The 27,024-nt window shown below is 45.1% G+C and overlaps 1 protein-coding gene across 10 annotated transcripts in view; it reads right to left on the bottom strand.

The window, feature by feature from the left end:
* WDR20 (WD repeat domain 20) overlaps positions 1 to 26,609 on the bottom strand; it is a 67,612-nt gene extending 41,003 nt beyond the window's left edge. For 3 of the 10 annotated variants that reach the window (XM_046008931.1, XM_046008930.1, XM_046008939.1), the window contains exon 1: positions 26,298 to 26,603. In XM_046008931.1, coding sequence (XP_045864887.1) covers positions 26,298 to 26,546 — 249 coding nt within the window. In that variant the 5' untranslated portion in view covers positions 26,547 to 26,603. Of the gene's footprint in view, positions 1 to 10,485; positions 10,571 to 23,141; positions 23,471 to 26,297 lie in introns of those variants that run through there. The other 7 variants (XM_046008936.1, XM_046008942.1, XM_046008941.1 and 4 more) reach the window with 6 other exon arrangements.
* Between the last annotated feature and the right edge of the window lie 415 nt (positions 26,610 to 27,024).

Below are 27,024 nucleotides of genomic sequence, written 5' to 3'. Positions count from 1 at the left end.
AGTGAGGGCGAGGATGGACTATGATGTCAAAGTCTCTCTTACCTCCTGCTTCTGACAGACCACAGGTAAATAAATATTGGAAAAGGGAAATAAAATAGCCTATTTCTATTTTTTCAAAGGTGCTAGGCTGCTGTTCAGTAGATTAAGAAGACAACGCGGAAGGCCGCACCTGGCTGGCTCCGTCAGCAGAGCAGGAGCTTCTTGGTCTCAGGTCCTGAGACTGAGCGCCACGTTGCTTGGGGATAGAGATCGCTTAAAAATAAAATCTTAGGGCACCCGGGTGGCTCAGTGGGTTAAGCCTCTGCCTTCGGCTCAGGTCATGGTCTCAGGGTCCTGGGATCAAGCCCCGCATTGGCATCGGGCTCTCTGCTCAGCAGGGAGCCTGCTTCCCCCTCTCCTTATGCCTGCCTCTTTGCCTACTTGTGATCTGTTAAATAAATAAAAAATCTTAAATTAAAAAAAAATAATAAAATAAAATCTTAAGAGGCACCTGGGTGGCTCAGTGGTTTAAGCCTCTGCCTTCGGCTCAGGTCATGATCTCAGGGTCCTGGGATGGAGCCCCGCATGGGGCTCTCTGCTCAAAGGAGAGCCTGCTTCCCCGCCCCCCCCCGCCTGCCTCTCTGCCTACCTGTGATCTCTGTCTGTCAAATAAATAAATAAAATCTTTTTTTTTAATCTTAAAAAAAAGAAAAGAATACAAAGAGGGAAATTCAGAAATATGGGTGGTACAATCATCTGTTCTGTGACCAGATAACCCGCGCACAGTCACGCGCACTCTGGGAGGATTTCCACGAAAGGCCGTGTGTGCTGGGAGCCTGACAGCTCCCCTGCGCGCTCCCCAGCCGTGGAGCCTTGGCAGGGCCCTCCCTCCTCAGAGCCTCCCCTCTCCTCTCAGTGGAAACCACCACCACCTATGTGACAAGCGGGTGAGGGTGAGACATGTGCGAAAGCTCCACAGAGTAGGTGCTCAATGAACGGCAGCCGTGACGACACAGTACTCAGTGACCGTGACTGTACCCTACACAGCAGGCAGCTCGCGTGCACGGAGCGTTCCCTGTAAGGAGAGCCTGGAATCAGATCCCATAAAGCAGTGGCTCTCCAACTGCAGCACAGCGGAGCTCCCGCTCGTCAGAGAGACTCCGGGGCCGGCCCCAGTGTTCCTGAGTCAGCGCCCCCCCTCCAGTCTGCATCCCCCCCAGGCGGAGAAGAGGAGCTGCCGGTGGAGGCCTCGGGTAAGAGCACCGCTGCTCCCAGTGCAGACAGAAGGCAGAGGAGCCTGGCGGTTTCGGTGCGTGTGAGAAGCGCCTAGGCCATGGTATAGTCAAGCAAAAAGGTAGGAAATGGTCCTTGAAAGAAAACCAAGACAGAGAAAGAGACACAAGAAGTGTGCAGGGACATCAAGGTGTCAGCTTGGCCAACGAGTATCTGTGTGGGAGAAACGCATCACAAGAGCTGACAGATTTTTTTTTTAAGATTTATTTATTTGAGAGACACCGAGAGCACAAGAGGGAGGGGGAGAAGGAGGGAGAATCACAGGCAGTCTCTGCACTGAGCACGGAGCGCGACACACGGCTCCTCTCAGGACCCTGAGGTCACGACCTGAGCCAAACCAAGAGCCAGACACTTAACCAACGGCACCATCCAGGCACTGCAAGACTAGCCGGATTCTGAAGAAGGCATTCGTGGGCTAACTTTCTTACTAGGCTCAGCTTGGAGTCAGTGGTTTGAGTCAAGTGAGCCATCACAACTCTTAGCAAAGGTAACCACACGTGAAACCGGCACCTGCAAGCAGGGACATGAGACAGCAGGCGGGGCCAGGCTGAATGACGTGGACCTGGGAAGAAGAGAACAGAAGTGCAGGCCCATCACCGACTGCAGAGCCAGTGACCCCAGAGCGCGCTTTCTCACAGGAGCCGAGCCCTTCAGAACTCTCACTCCACAAGAAGGTGACCCACAAAAGGGGTCTACTAGATATGAGAAACAGATACAAGAATCAAGCCCACCGGGGCCCACTATTTATAACTCTGGTGTTACCAGGCAGTCAGCAAGGGAGCGAAGAGATCTCAAACATGATTCACTCAATGAGAAAGAAAATCTTATATTGCAAAGTTATTAAATGAGCTCCCTAAGCACAGTGCACGTTAATTATCACTGCACCTATTATTACTACCTGACCAATTTCTATTTACCAGCTGAAAAGTCTATAAAACTTGTTTCAAAACAATGCTCACTGAATAGCCTATATCCCAGTCACTACTTTTAGGCCAACAGTGTTAAGATACAGATAGCCATGACTTATAATGGAAAAATACACAAAAAATATACAGAGCATCATGGCCCACTGGTCTATATCACTCAAAGTTCAGCAGAAAACTGCCGACAGATTATTTTCCATAAAGAACAGAAGAGATCAGGAAATCCTTGTTCCAGGAAAGAAACAAACAAAAAACGGTGGTTGAAACCCCATCCCACATCTTTCACCAGAATAAATTTTAGCAATATTAAAGAGACATCAAATGTCAACAATGAAAAGTATAAGAGGAAACAATGAGGATCTCTAAAAATAAAATTGGGGGGGGGGGTTAACTGTGACCCAAACCCATAGCCGTAAGAGAATAGACTAAATACATTTGTCTATGAAAACAAAAATGATTCTACCTAAGAAAAACCACCATGAGCAAAATCAGAACACAACTGACAAATGGAACTGAATGCTTCCACTCCAATCACAAACTATGGACTAATTTACATAAAAAGGACCCAAATCCTAGTTGAAAAATGGATACAGGTCATGGACAACTCACAGAAAAGAAAATGCATACACCTGAAACTATTGTAGCATCATATGTAAACTATACTTCAATTAAAAAAGATACAAGTTAGTGATGCCTGGGTGGCTCAGTGCTTTAAGCAGCTGCCTTTGGCTCGGGTTGGAATCGAGTCCCACACTGGGCTCCTTGCACAGCAGGAAGCCTGCTTCTCCCTCTCCCTCTGACCCTGCTCATGTGTGCAGTCTCTCTCTCTCTCTCTCCCCTCCCTCCCTCTCTCTCTGTCAAATAAAATCTTTTTTTTTTTTTTAAAGATTTTATTTATTTGACAGAGATCACAAGTAGGCAGAGAGGCAGGCAGAGAGAGAGAGAGGAGGAAGCAGGCTCCCTGCTGAGCAGAGAGCCTGACTCAGGGCTCAATCCCATGACTCTGGGATCATGATCTTTAACACACTGAGCCACCCAGGCGTCCCTAAATCAATAAAATCTTAAAGAAAAAAAAAGATACAAGTTAGGCAAGCAGAAAAAAAATACAAATGTCTCAAGTACATGAGATGATGCTTAATTCCCAGTACAAGAAACATAAAACTCAGTGTTACACTTTCTCATCCGTCGAATTGGTAAAGATCAAACAGCAGTATGTTGTGCCAGAAGTATTAATCCGCACAACGTGTGGAAAGCAATGTGACTCTGTCTATCAAAATTACAAATGCACATGTCCTTTGACCCAGCAATCCACTCAGGAACTTACTCCCCCAATACACCAGCAACACGGCAAAATGACATATGTACAAGGTCATTTACTGCAGTACAGGCTGTAATAGCTAAAGACTGGAAACAACTTCAATGTCCGTCCAAGGGGGAAGTACTGTACGTTCTCACAATGGGGCATTGTGCAGTTATTAACAAAATAAAGATGCTCTTTACACACTGACAAAAAATAATCTTCAAAACAAAACAAGGTGCAAAAACCATGCAGGTGCTAAAATCTGCATTTTTTTTTAAAGGAGAGAGGACTATATCTCTGATTCTTTATACAGAACCATAGGCCAGCTCTGGAAATGTACATAAGAACTTCACACTGGTTACTTCTGAGGAGGGCAAGAGGGTGGCTAAGGGAACAGGCTAAAAGAGACTTCACCGCAGGCCCTTTGGATTTTGAACCATGCAAATATACTACTTATTTTAAAAATAAAACATGCCTTTGAAACTAATAATACACTATATGTTAATTAATCAAATTTAAAATAAAAAAGGAAACCTCTCCCCCCCAAAATAAAGTAAAATATGCCTGGGGGCACCTGGCTGGCTCGGTGGGTAGAACATGTGACTCTTGATTTCAGGGTTGTTGAGTTCAAGCCCCAAAATGGGCATGGAGCCTACTTTAAAAATAAAATAATAAAAAAATAATAATACATATGCCTATGAGAAGTCATAACACCTACATCCTAAATAAAGATTTTCAAACTGAGTGACTAGAAATAACAAATTTCTTTCACTATCAACTCAGTCAAAATGTACTGAGTTCTACCAAATGTGCCAAGCACTGTTTCAGGCACTGGGTTTCAGCAATGATAGTAAATCCCTCCTCTTTGGGTTTCAGACAGCAGGCAGTCAGTAAACAAGTCATCAAATGAGCATCAGAGAGTGGTAAGGACTGGGAAGAACGATCCAGTCAGGAAAGGGAGTCAGAGACTGAGAGCAGAAGCATGACTTTGTGCATTTCTGAGTAGGATAACAGAAAGCTTCTTTGACAGGGTCGTCTTTGGGCAGAGATGTGAAGAAGTGAGGGAGTCAGCTCTGCGGCTGGCCAGGGAAAGGATTCCAGTCAAAGGAAAGTACCAGTGAGGGTCGTGAGGGCCACTGGGCTCCTCTTCACCAAACAGAATGGAGGGAGTAAGGGAGAGTGCGGCAGCAAATCACCCTGGGGGGCTGGGAGAAGGAAGGCACCATAGCCTAATAATGAATTTAGATCTTGTTCTAAGTGACATGAAAAAGCATGAGAAAGTTTTCAGCACTGGAAAAACATGATGTGACCTATATTGTTTTAAACGGCATTCTGGCTGCCATCAGAAGAGACTATGAGAGGCAGACAGAAGCAGGGAGCCCGCTTGGAAACCACTCTAGCAACCATCCGAGTGAGGAATGATGCTTCCTTACACTGGGGAGGTACGAGTGGAAGTGGGAAGTGATGATTCCGGATATATTTTAAGGCAGAGCCCAAAGCCTTTACTGAAGGTGTGGAAATACACTGGGGGGGGGAAAGTCACTGGTGACTCCAATTTAGCCCAAGCAACTTTCTACAGTGACCTCACAGGTTCATTAAAAAAAAAAAAAAGTCACACCTCTATACACAGCTCAAATGCTGTAAAATAGGTTATAAACACCATCAACAAAAAGCAATGCTTATCTGCATTCCAAATCAGGAAGCTGCAGGAGATTTTAAAGTTGAAAAAGAATCCATACCTGGGTTCATTCTCTAAATACTTAATGAGCATCTACACTGCAGAGACCTAAATTAAGCTTAAAATATGTAACAGAGCACCAAAAAAGTACTGGCAGAAAAACTAACAAAATATTAACAGCTGCCAGATATGAGATTTTTTTCCTTCTCTAAATTTTCCAAATATTCTACCATAAACATACCCTACTTTGAACTGTAGAGGGAAAAATCTTTCCTTTTCAATGCCACCAATGAGACAAATTCCTACATGGCAAACTTATTAGTAATAAAAGAAAAATTGTATTATTTTTTAATGTATTTTTATAATTTTATTTAAGTAGGGCGCCTGGGTGGCTCAGTGGGTTAAGCCTCTGTCTTCGGCTCAGGTCATGATCTCAGGATCCTGGGATCGAGTCCTGCATCGGGCTCTCTGCTTGGCAGGGAGCCTGCCTCCTCCTCTCTGCCTGCCTCTCTGCCTACTTGTGATCTCTCTCTATCAAATAAAAAATAAAATAATATAAAATTTATTTAAGAAATCTCTATAGCCAACATGAGGTTTGAACTCACAACCCGGAGATCAAGAGTCACATGCTCTACTGACCAAGCCAGTCCAGGTGCCCCTCTGTGAAAACTTTTTTTTTTTTTTAAGATTTATCCATTTTAGAGAGAGAGAGAGAGAGAGCACGCACGCGCGCGCACACGCGTGAGCCAGGGAGAGGCAGAGAGAGAATGCTGGAAGAGATCCCCCACTGAATAAGGAGCCTAGCGGGTGCTGATGGTAGTGGTGATGGCGACAGCGCTGACCTGGGGCTCGATGTGGGGCTTTTGCTCTCACAACCCTGAGGTCACAACCTGAGCTGAAATTAAGAGCCAGCCACTTAACCAACTGTGCCACCCAGGTGTCCCTAAGAAAACTTTTAAAACCGAAAAGATGTCGAGTTTCTTCCAGGCCTCCACTGGCTGCCAGCACTGAGGTAAGGTACACGTGGGAGAAGAGGGAAAGAGGAGCCAGCCGGGGAGGGACAGGGTGCACACAACAGCTTGTTACCATAGATGCGCTCTCTCACAAAACAGAGGAGAAAGATCAGTAATTGATTCATTTAAAAATATTAATCAAATACCAACCACTACAAGATGACATGCTTACCATACTAATCTTCCCACTATCAACAAACAGGCGACAAGCCATTTCCGTATTATCCAGTATTATCCATTCACTCGCGTATTCACAGAGACTCTAAGGGCACCAAAACCAGGAGCCAGACACGCGGAGCTCAGCAATGAACCGGATAAAATCAGCCCTCCTGAGAGGGCAATCTAGTTTAGGTGGTGGGGTGAGGAGGGACTAAATTTCAAATTCAAATTACGTTATTTTTACCGGGATATGTGCTAGAGAGATGAGCTGATAGAGGGTAAGAGGAGACCTGACCTAGTCCGGGGTTCGGGGTAAGAGGCTTGGACAAAAATGGACAGAGGCGAAGATGTGGGGGAGTAGGGATTAAACGGGTGAAGGGCGGGGAGTGGAGGGACCTTCCAGACAAGGGAAGCAGCACTTGGGACTCGGCGGCAGGAAGGGTGCGGAAGTCTGGTCAGAGGAGTGCGATGAAGGCAGAAAGACACAGTGAAGGAAGGTAAGCAAGGCCAGACCGCGCAGGGCCTGGTGCTAGGCCATGGCAGCCGCTTTGCTCTCCACATTGAAAGCAACTCAGACCGCTGAAAAGAGTGGAGGCTGGAGTGACCATCAGATTCACTTTTTAAAGATCAGGGAGAGTAAGTTAGAGGGCACAGCAGAGGGCCAGTCAGAGCCCTGCCCACTACCAGGGGAGACTATGAGGGCAGTGAAGATCTACTTCAGAGATAAAATCAACTGGGATTCCTGGGGGACCCCACTGGCTCAGCCGGAAGAGAATGGGACTCTTGATCTCTGGGGTCATGAGTTCCAGCCCCAAGCTGGATGTAGAGATTACTAAAAAAAATAAACACCAACTGAGATCCCTGACAGAGGGAAAGTAGGTAGGGGAGAGAGGGAGTGAAAGAAGTGTCACAATAAAATAAATAGAATAAATAAAACAGAAATCACTTAAAAGGACCAAAAAGACACCCTGAAAACAAAAACTACATATGTTAGTTGAAAATAAGGAATAGACGGGGCACCTGGGTGGCTCAGTGGGTTAAAGCCTCTGTCTTCGGCTTGGGTCATGATCCCAGGGTCCTGGAATCAAGCCTCGCATAGGGAATCTCTGCTCAGCGGGGAGCCTGCTTCCTCCTCTCTCTGCCTGCCTCTGCCCACTGCCCACTTGTAATCTCTGTCTGTCAAATAAATAAATAAAATCTTAAAAAAAAAAAAAAAAGAAGGAATAGAAAGACATTCCATGGGACGCCTGGGTGCCTCAGTCGGTTAAGCCACTGCCTTCCGCTCCGGTCATGACCCCAGGGTCCTGGGATCAAGTCCGCATCGGGTTCCTTGTCCAGCGGGGAGCCTGCTTCTCTCTCTGCCTCGGCCTGCCTGTGCTCTCTCTGACAAATAAATAAATAAAATCTTAAAAAAAAAAAAAAAAGAAAAAGACATTCCATGCAAATACTAGAGAAAATAAACTGATTTCCAATCCTCAAAACAGAATTCTGAGGAAATTAGACATGATCAAGAGTTCATATGACAACACAAAGAACAATCTACAAAGATTCACAATTTTGAATTTAACACAGAGCAAAAAGTGAGAGCACTTGCCAGGTTCCGAATGACAGAGAGATACTTGTCACACCTATCAAAAACTGATAAATAACGCTGATGGACGATGTGAACAGCATTAAAACCCCGAACACACACACACAGGTATTTCATCACTAGACTCACAGAAAATATACAGTCTTAAAAAAACAAAACAAAACACATTCTTGGGGGCTCCTGTGTGGCTCAGTGGGTTAAGCCTCTGCCTTCGGCTCAGGTCATGATCCCAGGGTCCTGGGATCGAGCCCCGCATCAGGCTCTCTGCTCAGCGGGGAGCCTGCTTCCCTCTCTCTACCTATTTGTGATCTCTCTGTCAAATAAATAAATAAAATCTTAAACACACACACACATTTTTTTAAAAAAACATTTTTAAATTTTATTTATTTGACAGACAGAGATCACAGGTAGGCAGAGAGGCAGGCAGAGAGAGAGGAAGGGAAGCAGGCTCCCCGCTGAGGGGCCCAATCCCAGGACCCTGAGACCATGACCTGAGCTGAAGGCAGAGGCTTTAACCCACTAAGCCACCCAGGCGCCCCCCAAAACTTTTTTTTTTTTAAAGAGAGCACATGCACACACATGTACAGGATTCGAGGGAGGGGCAGAAGGAGAGAATTTTCAAGAAGACTCCCCACTGAGCATGGAGCCTGATGCAGCTCGGCCCCATGACCCTGAGACTACAACCTGAGTGGACACTAAGAGTTGGACGTTTAACTGACGAAGCCGCCAGGCACCCCGAGAATATGTTCTTCTAAAAACACATGGAAGAAAAAAAAAACAAAAAAAATAAAGACACATGGAAGATGTTAACTGGGTCACAAAGAAAGGTCAAATCACAGTTCAAATAGCTAACATCAAAAAACATATTCTCTGAGCATACAATGAAAATAAGTTGATCAATAACAAAATTAAATACTACAAACTAAAAAAATACCTAGTTAGAAATTCAAGTGTAAAAAGGGAATAAAAGTGGAAATAACAAAATATTTAGATCTTGGCATTACCACATATCTAACATACAGAAGACTGCTAAAGTAATCCTTAGAAAAAATTCTACAGCTTTGGACACATCATTAAAAAAAAAAGAAGGGGGCGCCTGGGAGACTTAGTCCGTCAAGTGTCTGCCTTTGGCTCAGGTCATGATCACGGGGTCCTGGGATCGAGCCCCACACTGGGCTCCCTGTTCAGCGGGAAGCCTGCTTCTCCCTCTCCCTCTCCCCTACTTGTGTTCCCTCTCTTGCTGTGTCTCTGTCAAATAAATAAATAAAATCTTTAAAAAGGGGGGGGCTGAAAACTTATGTTGTCAATTCAGAAAGCTAGGAAAACAGTAAACCTAAAACAAACAAACAAAAAAAAAAAACCAGAACAGAAATAAAGATTACAACAGATATTAAGCAGAAAACCAACAGTAGCTGATTCTTTGAAACAACATTTTAACTGACGAACTCTTTCAAGTCTGTTCAAGAAACATTTAAAGTAAGAATGAGAAGGTGAAGCCCAGCGGGTGACAGAGCCCAGCAGTTGCCGAGAAGCCCCGAGCAGGCCACAGCTCTGCAGAGCGGGGGAGCCCAGCGCCAGCCTGACGATGTCCATGTCCACCATCACAGACACATGCTCTGGACAGCAAAAGGCAACAGGAGCAGGAGAAGGCGCTGGCAAAAGTCACCATCAAGAAGGAAGTTCTGAGGCTGACAGCGACAGAGACGGAGCTTTCCGGAGCACGTGCACTGTCTGTTTCAACTGCCCTCCCAACTGGTGTCATGCTCTTCAGGGACTATCCACTGGACTAACTTACTGCGGTAAAGACCTTTTCCTTGGGGGAGAGGGTAGGGAGGGGGAAAGGCATAAACAACCAATCTTAGAAAACAGAGTGACCTACAATAGGAGTAAGAAAGGAAAAGGGAACAGAGCCCGGTTCCAGATGGGGTGGGGTGGGAGGAACTGGCAAAGATGAGCAAACACTGAACAGCAGGAGAGGGGTGGGCCAGAAAGGCCGAGAAAGTCCGGATTAAAGAGTCACCACGAAGAGACAATGATCAGCCGTGTTGGTGCTGCTGGAGAGAGGGCAAGGAAACCACAGACTGCAAGGTGTCTGTAGATTCGGCAGCAGGAAGCTGAGTACCCAGTATCCTGGAGAAATTAGAAGGGTCAGAGCCAAGGTCACATTGGAGCAGGACAAACTTTTCCATCTGAATTAGTCATTTTGGAGCTGAAGCCGATTCAGCAGCTGCTAAGACCCAGAGGATCACTCTGGGAGTCAGTGCCAGGGGTGGAGGTCACTGGGGGTGGACATGGAAGCCAAGACACCAAGGAGTTCAGGTCCCTCCAGGGTCCTGCGGTGGACGTAAAACCACCCACAATGACAGCAGAACGGGAGTGGAAAGGAAGGCTGTGAGGCGGGTACTGAAGTCTTCAATGACCAGAGGGGGACCTAAGTCAGGATAAGGCCATAATTAAGAGAGAAAAGCGGATGAGTTTAAAAGGGCAGAAGCTCCAAAGGAACCCCAGGGGGAGGGGCCAACGGACCTACACCTAGTCAGCGTACTCACCTGGAGCACAGCAGTTGGGACTCTGCCTTTCCAGCTCTAAGTGCACCCCACTTTCTGAGCAATCAGGAAAATGCAAACTGCGGCCCTGTCGAAGAAAGTCCTGAGCATAATACCACCATTCTTTAATTAGCTGATTTAACATTGCCCCCAGTCTTGCTAGCCACATGCACACCTATTCCAAAATCCAGACGAAAGCAAAGTGCAGTGTGTAAGCTGTGGGAGCTGTGCAATTCCCATAATTAAGCAGGAAGAAGTAAAAGGGACTGGAAGGGACAGTGTGAGCAATTTTGTCCAGGACACAGGACAAGGAAGATGTCGCTTCCAAACCAAGATGATGAAGACACCAGCCACAGCCTCCTCCTGGGTCAGCCCAGAAGAACAGTATAAGATTCAAGGCTATGACTAATTTCTAACCGTCTCTCAACAAAAGCAAGAGAGGTTGGCAACCCTGCCTCTGTGAGCTTTGGTAATAAGAGCGACCATATTTGCCTTGTGACAGGGATTTTGAAAGATCATCTAATTTACTCAAGTAAATCCAGAGGACTATAATCTCAACCAATTCATTCATTTAAAATCGACACAATATGCTTATTATGTACAGGCACTGTGATGGATATGGACGAATAAGATGGCTTCTGCCCTCAAGATTTCAGTCTAGTGGGGGAGACAGAAAGATCCAAACAAAAAATTCCAAATTTTGTGAAAAAGTGAATGGCAGTCAAACAGCAACATCGAAGGAAAGAGAGGTCTCTAAACCATGCAGGAGCACAACGCAGCCCAAGTGGTCCTCCAACTACACTGTGTGATCTTCCCTATTTTACTGATGCATCACACCATGAGCTCAAGGTAAAAACTGTAGGGCATCTGGGTGGCTCAGTCGTTAAGCATCAGCTCAAGGTCATGATCCCGGGGGTCCTGGGACTGAGCCCCACATCAGGCTCCCTGCTCATCTGGAAGCCTGCTTTTCCCTCTCCTCCTCTCCCTGCTCTTGGTTCCCTCTCTCGCTGTCTCGGTCAAGTAAATAAATAAAATCTTTTTTTTAAGAAAAAGAAAGGGGGGGGGGGGGACTGTTACATCTGGATTCCTCATACTTCAGCCAGCCCAAGACCCTCTGTGTAGTTTGCATCTCTTGATATAGATCTATTCTCCCGTCTGCTGTCTGCTGTCTACTCACCCGGCAGCTCCAGAGTGGGCTCCAGGCAATCAGGGTATTAGATAATCCAATGTCCTTGCTAAAGGTCAATCAGTATATATTTCTCCTTGCTAAAAGCCACAGGAATGGGCTGCTAATCCAATTTGGGGCAAGAGGTCAAAGAAAGAGGTTTGCTGAGGGCTTTAACAATCTTTCTTCAAACAATCTTTCTTATTCTTCTGAGAAAACGTCTAGAAGTGCTGTTCATTTGCCTGGATACGGGCTCTTATTCTGGACCATGTGTTACAGAAATGTGAATCTAGACCTCCTCCACCATTTTGCCACTTAGGCCAGGCTGACATTCAGTGGAAAGCAGAACCAAGCAATTATCAGCAAAACTGAGGGGATGCCACAATCAAACCATGCCTGAAGCCCACTTTACCTCTGGAATATTCAAGAAGCCAATGCACCCCCTTTAAAGTTTTAACTAGTTTGAGCTGGGTTTCCTGTTACTTGCAAAACAAAACATCCCTAAGATTATAATATATCTGAAGTATGCCAAATCGTAAAACTACTAGCCACAGGGGCGCCTGGGTGGCTCAGTGGGTTAAAGCCTCTGCCTTCAGCTCGGGTCATGATCCCAGGGTCCTAGGATCGAGCCCCACATCGGACTCTCTGCTCTGCGGGGAGCCTGCTTCCTCCTCTCTCTCTCTCTGCCTGCCTCTCTGCCTAGTTGTGATTTCTCTTTGTCAAATACATAAAATATTAAAAAAAAAAAAAAACTACTAGCCACAAATCACCATCCACCAGCTCCTTTTATAGCACATTTTAATGTTCACCTCTTGCTTCTAGAAAGTCTTTGTTAAACCTAATTCTCAAATATTAAAATGTAAATCTTTCCCTCTACTTTAAATCTTGGATAATGACAACTAGTTAACACCTAAATAATAAAATCATGGCTCTAATTTATCCATACAAATTTATAAATTTAATTACAAAAAAATACTGAAAATTATCCCAGGCAAAAACACATACACACCCCTAAGCAAAGTCACAAGACAGATGACAAATGAAAAAAAAAATCTTTTATTCATATCACAAAGAACTAATCTCCCCAATACATAAAGAGCTCCTTTTTAAAAAAATCAAAGATATCCAACAACCCAACACAAAAAATGGGCTAAGGATATGAAACAGTTCATAGAAAAAGAAATATTCTATTCTTACATATAGAAAGATGATCAAAGATGTTCTCATCACAAGGGAAAAACAAACAAAAATAACACTAATTTCTCACCTATCAGATCAAATTCAAGTTTGACAACACGCCCTGTTGGTGAGGCTGTGCTGAAACAGGTACTCTCATGTGTGAGTAAGAACAGTACAACCCCTCCCTCTGGAGGACAATTTGATGGTATCTATCAAAAATATCTATGCCCAGGACGCCTGGGTGGCTCAGTGGGTTAAGCGTCCGCCTTTGGCTCAGGTCATGATCTGGGGTCCTGGAATAGAGTGCTGCATTGCGCTCCCTCCTCCTACAGGTCCTCCTGCTTGCGCATGCAACACGCTCTCTCTCATGCTCAAATAAATAAATAAAATCTTGAAAAAAAAATATACAGGGTGGCTCAGTGGGTTAAAGCCTCTGCCTTCGGCTTAGGTATGATCTCAGGGTCCTGGGATCGAGCCCCACATCAGGCTTTCTGCTTGGCAGGGAGCCTGCCCCGCCACCCCCACCCCCCCGCCTGCCTCTCTGCCTACTTGAGATCTCTGTCGAATAAATAAATAAAATCTTTAAAATATATATATATATATATATATATGCATTAACCTCTAACCCAGCAGTAACCTCTTATGGAAATACATCCTATAAATATATACCTACCTCCATGCAAAATAATATACATACGAAGGTATTTATTGCAGCATTATTTGTAATAAAAAGAGATTAATAATTAAGAATTATCTGGTTAGGGGTGCCTGGGCGGCTTAATGGGTTAAGCCTCTGCCTTCGGCTCAGGTCATGATCTCAGGGTCCTGGGATGGAGCCCCACATCAGGCTCTCTGCTCAACGGGGAGCCTGCTTCCCCTCTCTCTCTCTCTCTGCCTGCCTCTCTGTCTACTTGGGATCTATCTGTGCCCAAATAAATAAATAAAATCTTAAAAAAATAAATCATATGGTTAAGGGCACCTGGGTGGCTCAGTTGTTAAGCATCTGCATTCAGCTCAGATGATAATCCCAAAGTCCTGGGATCCAGCCCTGCATCAGGCTTCCTGCTCAGCGGGAAGCTTGCTTCTCTTCCTCTCCCACTCCCCCTGTTTGTGTTCCCTCTCTCACTGCCTCTCTCTGTCAAATAAAAAAATAAAATCTTAAAAAAAAAAAATCATTTGGTTAAATAAATGTGATACATATCCACAGCATGGAGTATAAAGCCATTATAAGAAAAAGGAAGGACGCTCTCTATTTACTAGTATGGTAAAATCTCCAACATATATCATTAAGCAGAAAAAAACAAGATGCAAAAATTTGAGTATGCTCACTCAACTCTTCTGTTCAAATGTCATCTTACTCCTAGAGCAACAGAAGGATGAGTCAAAAACAAATGAAATGATTATAAGGAGAGGAAGGGAACTTTGCAGGGAGGACAGGCTCAACCTCTCTGAACAGAACCTTGTTTTACGATCTTGATGTTGGAAACACATAAATGTTTTATATAATCAAAACACAACATCAAATGTATTTCCTAACAGATTTACTGAGAACTAATAGATCTACAAGGAATTGCACATATTAAATGTGTACGTTTGGTAAGTTTGGACCTATGCAAACACCCATGATACCATCACCATAACCAAGGTAACAGACACACCCAACACCTCCCAAAGTTTCCTTATGTCCCTTCATTTTTGTTTTTTGTGAGAACACAACATGAGATCTACCCTCTTAACATCCTGAAGCACACAGGACCATGTTGTTAACTAAAGTTAATGGCGTACAGCAGATCTCTAGAATTTATTCAGGTAGCATAACTGAAACTTACACAAAATTTAATTTAAAAACAATCCCTCATGTTCTAAAACTGGATTATGGTAACAGCTGCGCAACTTGGTAAGTTTGTTAAAAATCATTGAATTATATGCTTAAAATAGATGGCAGGAAGGTACAATGATTTTACTGGACCAAGTCTGAAGAGGCAGTGAAGAACCTCAGCAAGCCAGCAAGGACCACACCTCTCCAACTTCAGCAAGCACCCGGACACAGAGTTTGGTTCGGTAAACCCGGAATGAGGCCTAATTCTGTACTTTCCACAAGTTCCCAGGGGGCGACACTGGTCTGTGTGCCATACTTGGAGGGTCCAGAAAACTTGGGCACCTAGGAGGAGCTTTGCTCTAAGCAGCTGAGAAACTGGGGCAGTAGCTGCCAGAGGCAAAGGCGAGGTACCAAGTGGGTGAGGGCCCAGAAGCGCTTCTTCTTGCCTTTTGCTGTAGGATTCAATTGAGCCAGGGTCAGAACTGAGAGTGAGTGCAAGGGGTTGTAAGGACTAAGCACAGCATTTAAGACAGGAGTCTCCTAGAGAGAGTGGCAGTACAGCAGGAGCCAAAATCACTGAGAAATGAAGGGAAGGGATGAGGGTCCAACAGGGATGGTGCTGACGCAATCTGAAAGAGGCTAACACGCTAGGAGGGGTCCAGCAGCACGACAATACACTAACATAGCATGTTACCTCACAAGTAGTACCAAAAGAAAGAAAATACATTAAGAAAAACATTTTTAAAACCACACTAAGAGTTTTGGAAGACAGGATATAGTCAACATTTTTTTTTGGAAGATTTTATGTATTTATTTGACAGAGATCACAAGTAGGCAGAGAGGCAGGCAGAGAGAGAGGAGGAAGCAGGGTCCCTGCTGAGCAGAGAGCCCGATGTGGGGCTCGATCCCAGAACCCTGGGATCATGACCTGAGCCAAAGGCAGAGGCTTTAACCCACTGAGCCACCCAGGTGCACCCAACATTTTTTTTTTTTTTATGATTTTATTTATTTATTTGAGAGAGACAGAGCACAAGCAGGGGAAGGGGCAGGAAAGGGAGAAGCAGACTCCCCACTAAGCAGAAAGCCGGATGTGGGGCTCAATCCCAGGACCCCAGGATCATGACATGAGCCAAAGGCAGATCCTTAACGACTGAGCCACCCAGGCACCCCCAAAGTTAGGATCTTTAAAGTTTATTTCCCACTGAATAACGAGCTCTAGTGCAGATCCACTAACTCATGTAATTTGGAAGCAGTGATGAGTGTAAGTGACATCTGATACACCCGCAACAACCACAATGCGATATGCAAACACCTGTGACTTGTGACGTGTGGCGGTAAAGTCTGTTACTACTGCGACGTGTTGCCTAGATCCATAATTAGAAGGACACACTGAAATTCAGTTAAGAGTTTTTTTCCCATCTAGGCTGATACATTCCCTAAACTCTATTCAGATTAAGCAGTACTAATAAGGGGCACCTGGGTGGCTTACTCACTGGGCGTCTGTCCTTGGCTCAAGTCACAATCCCAGAGTCCTGGGATAGAGCCCCATGTCAGGCTCCCTGCTCCGCGGGAGACCTGCTTCTCCCTCTCCTACTCCCCCTGCTTGTGTCCCCTCTCTTGCTGTCTCTGTCAAATAAATAAATAATCTTTTTTTTAAAGGCACGAATAAGTAAATACTGCCTAAAATAACAGACTCCATCTGCACGTTTGCCACTACTTACTGGTCCATCTCACCATCAGATTATAGCTACTTTAGGCCAGGGACTCTGTCTTAGTTGTCTCTGGGTCCACACGTCTAATAAGTGTCAGCTGAACAAGTCATTTATTATCCCACTGGACTGCGAACTCCTTGATGGCAGAGACTGTCTCAACAGTACAAATCGGCCACTCAATACATCTTGATAGACTGAATGAGTGAGTGAGAATCTTATTCTCCCTTGTTGGATGATAATCCTCTCAAGGTCTTTGATTTCCCATAGTCTAGTATACTGCTTTTCACACAAAACTACTCAAATATTTATCAAATGAGACCTTCAGACAGGACAGAGCCTCTGAAATGAAGATCAAAGTAAGTAAAGCCCATGTACCCGTTCTGCTGTAGCAGGACCAGAAAGTGCAGTACAGACTGACACTGGATGTGAACCGACCAACGGAAAGACAGATCCAGGCTTCGCGGATCATCTGTAATGTGGTTACTTGAGAATATGCTAACGTATTCCTATTCTTGCTTTTATATTTTATTTATTTATTTGACAGAGAGAGATCACAAGTAGACAGAGAGGCAGGCAGAGAGAGAGAGAGAGGGAAGCAGGCTCCCTGCTGAGCAGAGAGCCCGATGCGGGGCTCGATCCCAGGACCCTGAGATCATGACCTGAGCCGAAGGCAGCGGCTTAACCCACTGAGCCACCCAGGTGCCCCCCCCCTTTTTTTTTTTTATTTATTTATTTGACAGAGAGAGATCACAAGTAGACAGAGAGGCAGGCAGAGAGAGAGAGAGAGGGAAGCAGGCTCCCTGCTGAGCAGAGAGCCCGACTATTCTTGCTTTTAAAATATAAAAACTTTATAAATTCATTCCTCATGAGTGATTCTTCTTTCTTATAAAGTCTACATTTTCCTAGTACTACAAAATTAGTTAAAAGTATAGCAAAGGGGCGCCTGGGTGGCTCAGTGGGTTAAGCCTCTGCCTTCGGCTCAGGTCATGATCTCAGGGTCCTGGGATTGAGCCCCGCATGGGGCTCTTTGCTCAGTGGGGAGCCTGCTTCCTCCTCTCTCCCTGCCTGTCTCTCTGCCTACTTGTGATCTCTGTCTGTCAAATAAATAAATAAAACCTTAAAAAAAATTTAAAAAAAAAGTATAGCAAAGATTGATTCAGAATGTTTTTAGTACAATATACCCTATTTTTAAAAAAATCCTGTATTACAAAATAGAATCGAGAATGCAAAACATGGCTCAATTTACAAATTACCAACTGGCAGAGAAGTTGTGAAGTTGAGAAAAATGCTACAAAATATGAACAATCGCCACCTCAACCTCGATCAGAAACAAAGATAAAGCATTTCTGAAATGAGAAATGCAAAGATTTGAGTTTTGAAATTTATAGAAAATGTGATCTGTACACAACCTTTCAGGGCAAATCGTATGTGTAAAATCCAAACCAATATTCTCCTCCTTCCAGGCAGAGAAATACTTCTCCACCTCACCTTTACTCCTTAACTCTACTCGATACTGGCACTGCGTACACCATGTGCACAGCACATGCCTTCTACTTCATATTACAATCATCGGCACAGAAACACAAGCCCCTTACAAGCCGAAGTACCTTACTTCACCCTCACATCACCCGCAGTAGACAGCTGTACCTTGTAAACAATAGCTCTGCAATACACGCTTGATGAATGAGGATTTTCCTTTTTTTTTTTTGAGAGAGAGAGAGAGCACGCACCCGTGCACGAGCTGTGGCAGGGGCAGAAGGAGAGGCAGACTCCCTGCTGAGCAAGGAGCCTGACTTGGGACTTGATCCCAGGTCCCTGAGATCGGGGCCTGAGCTGAAGGCAGACGCTTACCTGACTGAGCCACCCAGGTGCCCCAGAGGACTTTCTTTTCTTTTAAAGATTTTATTTATTTATTTGACAGACAGAGATCACAAGTAGGCAGAGAGGCAGGCGGGGTGGTGGGGAGGGGCGGGAAACAGGCTCCCTACTGAGCAGAGAGCCCATGAGGGGCTCCATCCAGGACCCTGGGATCATGACCCCAGCAGAAGGCAGAAGCTTTAACCCACTGAGCCACACAGGTGCCCCGAGAATTATTTTTTTTTTAAAACAAGACATACCTTGTGCTCTATTATAAATAATAGATGCCAAATGTTAGGAGAATAAGGTAACTTATTGCTGATATTTCCAGATAATTTAAAATGTCCTGGAAATGAAGATTAAGGATTTCTGCCAATTAGTTATTTCTATTTTTTTTTTAAAGATTTTATTTATTTATTTGACAGAGAGAGAGATCACAAGTAGGCAGAGAGGCAGGCAGAGAGAGAGGAGGAAGCAGGCTCCCTGCAGAGCAGAGAGCCCGATGCGGGGCTCGATCCTAGAACCCCTAGATCATGACCTGAGCCGAAGGCAGCGGCTTAATCCACTGAGCCACCCAGGCGCCCCAGTTATTTCTATTTTTGATGTTTACTCCTAAATAACCAAACAGGACATTTCATATTTCCACACAAACCAATCTCATTGAAATATAAATAAAATTGTTCTCTAAGACATGAAACACCAGACTACAAAAATCTTCAAATTTATTTTTAAAACAAGGTTCTTTAGGCATATAGCCAAAACTAGTCAGTGATAAAATCCAGTGTTTTGATTCTTGCTCAAGTCTTCTACCAAAGCACAATAAGTACTTAAATAAATGAAGTCACTAAATTAACTCAACAATAACAAACACAAATGACAAGTTTCTTGAGGGCAGAGACTTTGTCTATACCCAGCACCTGCAAAAGCACCTTGCATCTGATAAGTGTGCCCTGATGCTCGCTGAAACAATGACACTCCTGACTACCTCCTGGATTTCACGGACAGATTCTGAGAGCTTCTTACCATTACTCAGATCCACCCATTCTATCCTGCAAAATCTCATCATCATCATCCTCTTCAAGGTCAAGAGAACCAAAGTATCATAGGAAAGTTTCTCTAGCCTTCTCTAAGTGATAAATGAAGATGCTTTCCCTTTAGTATATAAAATGTGATAGTCCGGGTCGCCTGGGTGGCTCAGTGGGTTAAGCCTCTGCCTTCAGCTCGGGTCATGATCCCGGGGTCTTGGGATAGAGCCGGACATCGACATCGGGCTCTGTGCTCAGCAAGGAGCCTGCTTCCTCCTCTCTCTCTCTGCCCCTCTGCCTGCTTGTGATCTCTGTCTGTCAAATAAAGAAATAAAATCCTTAAAAAAAAAAAATTGAAAAAAAAATGTGATAGTCCAATAACAAAACAATTATCAGTATTTCAGAAAACATTAAGTAGCCCTTAATGAGAAAAAAACTACAGCTTTCCACTCAATTCCACATGTGTCCTGCTAAATTAAGTACAAAATTTCTCAAAGTAAATTTGATATAAAAAGTTCTAATCTTCCACGCCTCTTTCTAAACTAGAAATGGAAAGCAGAGAGATGTGATAATTACAAATGGAGTGAAGGGTATGAATGTGACCTTCTCTGGAGCAGGCCAGAATCTAAAATCAGCCTATGGGGAAAACCTTTGGAAGGCTTCTAGCTCACCCTCCCACACAAAGCATGAATTCCTCAGTCACCAACAGGTGGTCCCGCAGTCTTTGAGAAAGAGACAGATTATGTCTCACACAGAATGCTCATTCTCTCCCAAGTCAACCTACTGCACTCCTAGGTAACTCTGGCTCTGAAAATATTTGAGCTGTTATTATAGGACTCTTCTTCTGGCCCCAGTTTCATGGCAACACAATGAGTACAAAGCCTTTTCTAGCATAAAGACCTAGTATCACAACACGTTCCACTTGCTTTCACAACACACCCCACTCCTCAGTTCCCATTCAATGAGGCAATGAATCCAAGATATGAAGACATCTTCCCAATAGAAAGATGTTTATTTTCATTACAAAACTACTAACCACAGATTCCTACAACTTTAAGAACTGAAAAGGCCTTGGAAGCCATCTAATTCTACTCCTCTCCCCTCTAAGGTGGGAATTGCTTCAATAACATCTCTGGGCAACACATTTGTGTCCCAGAATCTTACGATGGGAGGGAGATAAAAGTCTCTTTGATTTAAATGTTAAGTAGTTCTTAGTATAGTTTTTAAAAGTTGTCTGTTACTGGGGCGCCTGGGTGGCTCAGTGGGTTAAGCCTCTGCCTTCGGCTCAGGTCATGATCTCGGGGTCCTGGGATCGAGCCCCACATCAGGCTCCCTGCTCGGTGGGGAGTTTGCCGCTCCCACTCCCTCCTCCCCTGCTTGTATTCTCTCTCTCGCTGTGTGTCTCTCTGTCAAATAAATAAGGAAAATCTTTAAAAAAAAAGTTGTCTTGGGGCGCCTGGGTGGCTCAGTGGGTTAAGCCGCTGCCTTCGGCTCAGGTCATGATCCTGGGGTCCTGGGATCGAGTCCCGCGTCCGGCTCTCTGCTCAGCAGGGAGCCTGCTTCCCTCTCTCTCTCTCTCTGCCTGCCTCTCTACTTGTGATCTCTCTCTCTGTCAAATAGATAAATAAAAAATTTAAAAAAAAAAAGTTGTCTGTTACTACATAGATTTGGGAGGTAACATGGTTTGACAGAAACAGATCAAAAGTAATCTGTGTCATTTGGTTACTTTCCATTACTTCGTGGTCTCTTGCTATACAATTTCCCAGTTGTAAGAAAGCTAAAATTTGCTACCTCCTAACAATAATTTTAAAATGTCTTTACAAAGATGTGAGCCACTAAAAATACCCATTATTGGGGCGCCTGGGTGGCTCAGTGGGTTAAGCCTCTGCCTTTCGCTCAGGTCATGATCCCAGCGTCCTGGGATCGAGCCCCGCATCGGGCTCTCTGCTTGTCGGGGAGCCTGCTTCCTCCTCTCTCTCTCTCTCTCTCTGCCTGCCCCTCTCCCTACTTGTGATCTCTGTCTGTCAAAGAAATAAATAAAATCTTTTAAAAAAATAAAAAAATAAATAAAAATAAAAATACCCATTATTTAGAAGCCCAAAATTGAATAGGCTCTTTAGCTTATAAAGATCTTTTTAGAAGTATGACTTATGGGACGCCTGGATAGCTCAGTCGTTTAAACATCCAGTCTATTAATCTCAGCTCAGGTCTTGATCTCCGGGTCGAGAGTTCAGCCCTGTGTTGGGTTCCATGCCAGCATGGAAACTACTTTAATTAATTAATTAGTTAATTAATTAACTATAAGTATGGCATAAATGGACACCAGTGCTTTATTCAGTCATTCACCCAACAAATAAATACTAAGTGCCTATCTTATGCCAGACACTGTGCTGGGCACTAAGAAAACCATGAAAGCAGAAAACACACGGTTTCTCTTCTAAAGGAGCGTTGTTTATAGAAAAGAGAGATTAGGGGTGCCTGGGTGGCTCAGTGGGTTAAAGCCTCTGCCTTCAGCTCAGGTCATGATTCCAGGGTCCTGGGATCGAGCCCCACATCGGGCTCTCTGCTCCACGGGGAGCTGCTTTCTCCTCTCTCTCTGCCTGCCTCTCTGCCTGCTTGTGATCTCTGTCAAGTAAATAAATAAATCTTAAAAAAAAAAAAAGAAAAAAAAAAAAAAGAAAAGAGAGATTATCGCCCAGAGATTACAAATTCAGAATAGTGCTAGAAAGGCAAAGTTCAGGTGCTATGAGAACATGTGATAAGGAAAACTGATCTAGCCTGGGAATTCAGGGCACGATATGCTACGGAAGTGATGTTTAAGCTGGAATCTGAATGGTGGCCATTCACATTTACATAAAAACAGATGTCATAAAATGAAAGCTTGGTCCAATAAACCCAGCTACCTTTGGTATCTTTATCCTAAAACAACCTCTTTTAAAAAAAAAAAGGAAAGCCAAGTACTCTTTAAAAAGGTTTGAGGTTGGGGTGCCTGGGTGGCTCAGTGGGTTAATGCCTCTGTCTTCAGCTCAGGTCATGATCCCAGGGTCATGGGATGGAACCCCTCATCGGGTTCTCTGCTCAGCAGGGAGCCTGCTTCACCCTCTCTCTCTGCCTGCCTCTCTGCCTACTCGTGATCTGTCTGTCAAATAAAAAAATAAAATCTTAAAAAAAAATAAAAACGTCTGGGGGGGTGGCACGCCTGGGTGGCTCAGTCATTGGATGTTTGCCTTCAGCTCGGGCCATGATTCCAGAGTCCTGGGATCGAGTCCCACATCGGGCTCCCTGCTCTGTGGGAAGCCTGCTTCTCCCTCTCCCACGCCCTCTGCTGCGTTCCCTCTCTCGCTGTATCTCTCTCTGTCAAATAAATAAGTAAAATCTTAAAAAAAAAAAAAAGTGTTTAGGGGTGTCTGGGTGGCTCAGTCTTTAAGCATCTGCCTTCAGTTCAGGTCATGATCTCAGGGTCCTGGGATCCACCCCTACATCAGGCTCCCTGTTCAGCGGGAAGCCTGCTTCTCCCTCTCCTACTCCCCCTGCTTGTGTTCCTTCTCTCACTGTGTCTCTGTCAAATAAATAAATAAAATCTTTTTAAAAATTAAATAAAGTAAATAAAAAATAAAAAGTTTTAAAGGCCAGGGGCGCCTGGATGCCTCAGTCATTAAGCATCTGCCTTCCGCTCAGGTCATGATCCCAGAGTCGTGGGATCCAGCCCCGCATACGGCTCCCTGCCCAGTGGGAAGCCTGCTTCTTCCTCTCCCTCTGCCGTTGCCCTGTTCTCTTGTTCTTTCTCAAATAAATAAATAAAATCTTTAAAAAAAAAAAAAAAAGGTTTAAAGGCTAGGAACTGAGAGTTCTTTGGAGAGAAGGACAGGGTCTTACTCTACTGGAGATACCCCCCCCTTGGTATCATTATCCTCACTGTAGTCACTAAAATCTTTGCTGAAATGATTAGCATCAGTGCTAAACCAACGCTCATATTATCTTCAGTTAAGCAAAATAAATTCACGAAACTACATTTCCTTACACAAGAAACTCCATTCCGAACTTCAACTGTGAAAAGAAGATGCTTTCTTGTACCTCACAGGATTGCTATCAAGATTCGACGAGATACTATATGACAAAATGCTGGGGCAGATCTTGAAATGGTTGAGGATATGGCATCCGTGCGATCAAAAAGCTTGATCGGTCCCTCCTCGCTATGACAGTTCTTTAGACTCAGCTGTGCTTCATTTTCCTGACCATGAGAAGAAGAAGAAAAAAAAACTGTAACACAGGTTTGCACTCCTTCTCTAACCACGGTTTTCTCCAAGAGGGTGAGACTGCAAAACTCAAAGGTCCCCTCTAGCTCTAGAAACCAACCGGCACACCTTTTTAAAGGGCCAAGAGTACACTCCTTGCCTCGTATTTGAGACCACCTCCTCATCCACTCCATTCCCCCATGACTCCATGCTTCCTTTCAGGAATGGCAGCACACAGTTCATGATTTAAGTTTCTCAAAGACCTATTTTCCACTTATTTTCCAAGCAGATTTAAGTTGAATGTATGCATCCAAATTAGACCTTTTGAATGATCCACATGACTGACGTAAAACTTTGTATGCCCCAACGAAAAAAATGAGTAAGAATAGTCAAAATGACCAACTGTCAAGATCAGTTACAACTCCTAACCCCAAAAAGTAATTTTTTTTTAAATATTTTATTTATTCGACAGAGAGAAATCACAACTAGGCAGAGAGGCAGGCAAAGAGAGAGGAGGAAGCAGGCTCTCCACGGAGCAGAGAGCCCGACGTGGGGCTCGATCCCAGGACCCTGGGATCATGACCTGAGCCGAAAGCAGAGGCTTTAACCCACTGAGCCACCCAGGTGCCCCTAAATTTTGGTTTTTTGAGTGAGGAAAATTACCGGCTCAATTTCAAAATCAGAAAAGACAGTCTCAAAAACTATCACTTATACTCAGAAATAACAATAAATACATGCAAAGTCATTCAAGAAAAACAATTGTTTTAATTACAATGGCTAGAAGAGAACTAAAATGTCCACAACACAATGCTGTAAGATGTTGCCGTTTGAAAATGAAATTTAATAAAAAATAAATTATGTAGCTCAATAAATTATGTACCTAAAGCCAAATCTACATGTTTAAGATTTGTCTTGTTTAAAATAATTTTGGAGTGTGGTCTTGAAAAGCTCTCCTACTTTTCACTTTCATCAAATAGCATCCCAGCTAAGAGAACACAACTCTGATACTTCCAAGCAAGAGACCTGTTTGATGATGCAAACCAAGGCCACAAGATCCAGATAAGGGTTGCCACTAGAGAATGCTTCAGAAATTATACACTGTCAAAGAAAACTTTTTTTTTTAAAAAAAGGTAATGTCGAGACTAGTAATAGCTAGTAAATTCAGCTGTTAAGCACATTTAAATTTTTATATAAATATTAGTAACTTAAAATTCTAAACTTATTTCCAGAGAAAAAGTTGATCTTTTCAGGATCAATGGCAAGATAGCAACTTCCTGTTTGACACTCTTAACACTTATTTTAACTATATTTTACACATACCAAGGGTTTCAAGCTTCAAAGTTCATTACAGTTAGTATATTATAAATTACAATGTGAGTGCCGCAGTGTTCTCCCTTTAAAGAGAAGCAGATGCGAGTTAAAGAACTCATCCAAGGTCACCCAACAAGTCAGCGAAAAAGATGGGAGCAGGACTAAAACTTCAGCTCCTGGGCTAACTACTTCACACCTTCCCAGTTCCACAAGAGAAAAAACGAAATCAAGTGATTTACTTTCAGTAATAACAGCATACCTCAAACACGGTAAAGCGCTCATCACAAACACTAACCAAAAAGAACAAATGAGACAGCTTGCTACCTCTGCATACCACTGTCATGTCCCTAGCTCTTGAAACCAACCAAAAACTTAACTGGTTCTGGATACAGTACATCCTGGAGAACGTTCACTCTTAGTGTGTACAATCTGCTTTCACACTAACCAAACACTTGTAAATTGTTACCACCTTTCCCCGGGCCTAGGTGCTGTGGGCGGCATCAATTTCCTCACTCCTCCAAAAATCAAGCCGAAGACCACATACCTCAAAACCAAGCGGTTCTGAGTGAGAACATAGTTACACAGCCAATAAAGGAAAAGCTCTAATAAGTTGCTTCTTTTGAAGAGATATTTTTAAAGGATGATTACATGCTTCACAGAATTAATATTAAGTTGCCCGCCAACAACAACAAAAAAGGATTCTTGTAAAGTAGCTTTTACGGCTTATGCCTCCCTGTTTGGGACACAGTCTGACTTGTTGGACAAGAATGATCTGGGCACGCTCCCACAGAACCCCTATGAGCAGCTTAGTTCACTGAAAACACCATTCCGACCTCCCAACTGTAGTACTCAGTCTGTCTCATACTGTAAGGACCAAGATGAGCCTCTTCAACGATCTCTCAGGAGAAGGCTCCCCGGCGGAGAAAGTGACAGCGGTCCTCCTGATGTTTCTGGGAAAAGTGTTCACACCAAAGAGAGTGGCTCCTAGGAAGTGTCAGTGCGGTGGAGTAGCCCTTGGTTCCGGGCAGGTCCTTTCTGACCTAGTCTCAAGTCCTTCGCTACCAGCCCGGATTCCGCCTTACAGACCTTCCCAAGCCGCCCCGCGCCCCTGTTCTCTAAGCTGGAGCGAGACTCCCAACTCTCTCGGGAGGCGAGGCGGTCTGAGCAGACAAGACGGCCACCCCACCTCTTCCGGGGACTCGCAGGCCCGCTCCCTGGCGGTGTCAGAGCCTGACGGACCCTGCCAGAGAGAAGGCAGCCGGCCCCTTCTGGGGCCTCCCAGACGGAGCCCCGCACGCCACGGTCCCTCTCCACAGCCCCCACCCCTTCGAAACACGACCCTCCTTACTCGTGAATCCCCCTTCCTCAGGAGCACCCCAGTGGAGTTACCGGCCCACTCAAAAGTAAGAGCGACCGCCACCCCTTTCGGTCACCCTGGCCCCCGCTGTCACCGCCCTGCTCCCGACCTCTGCCCACGCCGCTGGCGGGCCCTGGTGACGCCCGGGTCGGTACCTTGCGGACCCCCTTGTAGATATAGAAGTAGAGCTCCCGGCCCACATTGAAGCAGAGGCGGTCGCCGTTGCCAGACTGGTCGTTGAGGTTTACGAAGGAGACGCGGACGGGGTTGGATCCCTGCGAGTTGAAGGGCACCCGGTTGGGCCGGCTGTACTCCGAGTGCGGCAGCAGCTTGTACAGACCTTCCCGAGTGGTGAATTGGGTCTTAATCTCGTTCATCTCCTTCCCTCCTCCCTCCGTCGCCATCTTGGAAAGCAGCGTTCATCCTGCCCTAAGTGCCCGGATCACGCCCACCGCGCAGGCGCCGTCGCAGGCTGTCGCTCTCTCCCCCTCTCCCCCGCCTCTTCCTACTGGCCCCTCCCACTCGCGAGCCGGCCCCGCGGAGGCCGGCGGAGGGGCAGGGGCGGGCTTGTTTACGGCCCGACTGCGCATGCGTGCTCACCTGGCGCTCCGCGCGACTGGGCGTCCTCAGGCTCCTCCCCCGGGAGCGGCCTCCGGGCTGCCCTATGACCGTGCACGTGAGGCAAGCTCCAGCTGGGGGTCGGGCCAGCTGTGTCGCTTCCCCGCCACCCCCGGAACCGAGCCGGTAAGCCGAAGCGGCCGTAGGTCTGCGGTGGGGAGCGCAGAGGAGAACTCGAGCGGCCTCCTCAGTTGCCTCGGTCGCGCCCTGAGGGCACCCGGGACCCCGAGGAGCGGAGGGAGAGGGCCGCCCCCCCATGCGGGG

This window comes from Meles meles, chromosome 6 (genome assembly GCF_922984935.1).
Source record: "Meles meles chromosome 6, mMelMel3.1 paternal haplotype, whole genome shotgun sequence".
NCBI lineage: Eukaryota > Metazoa > Chordata > Mammalia > Carnivora > Mustelidae > Meles > Meles meles.
The sequence above is the reverse complement of the archived record's forward strand: the minus strand, read 5'-3'. Positions and strand labels throughout refer to the sequence as shown.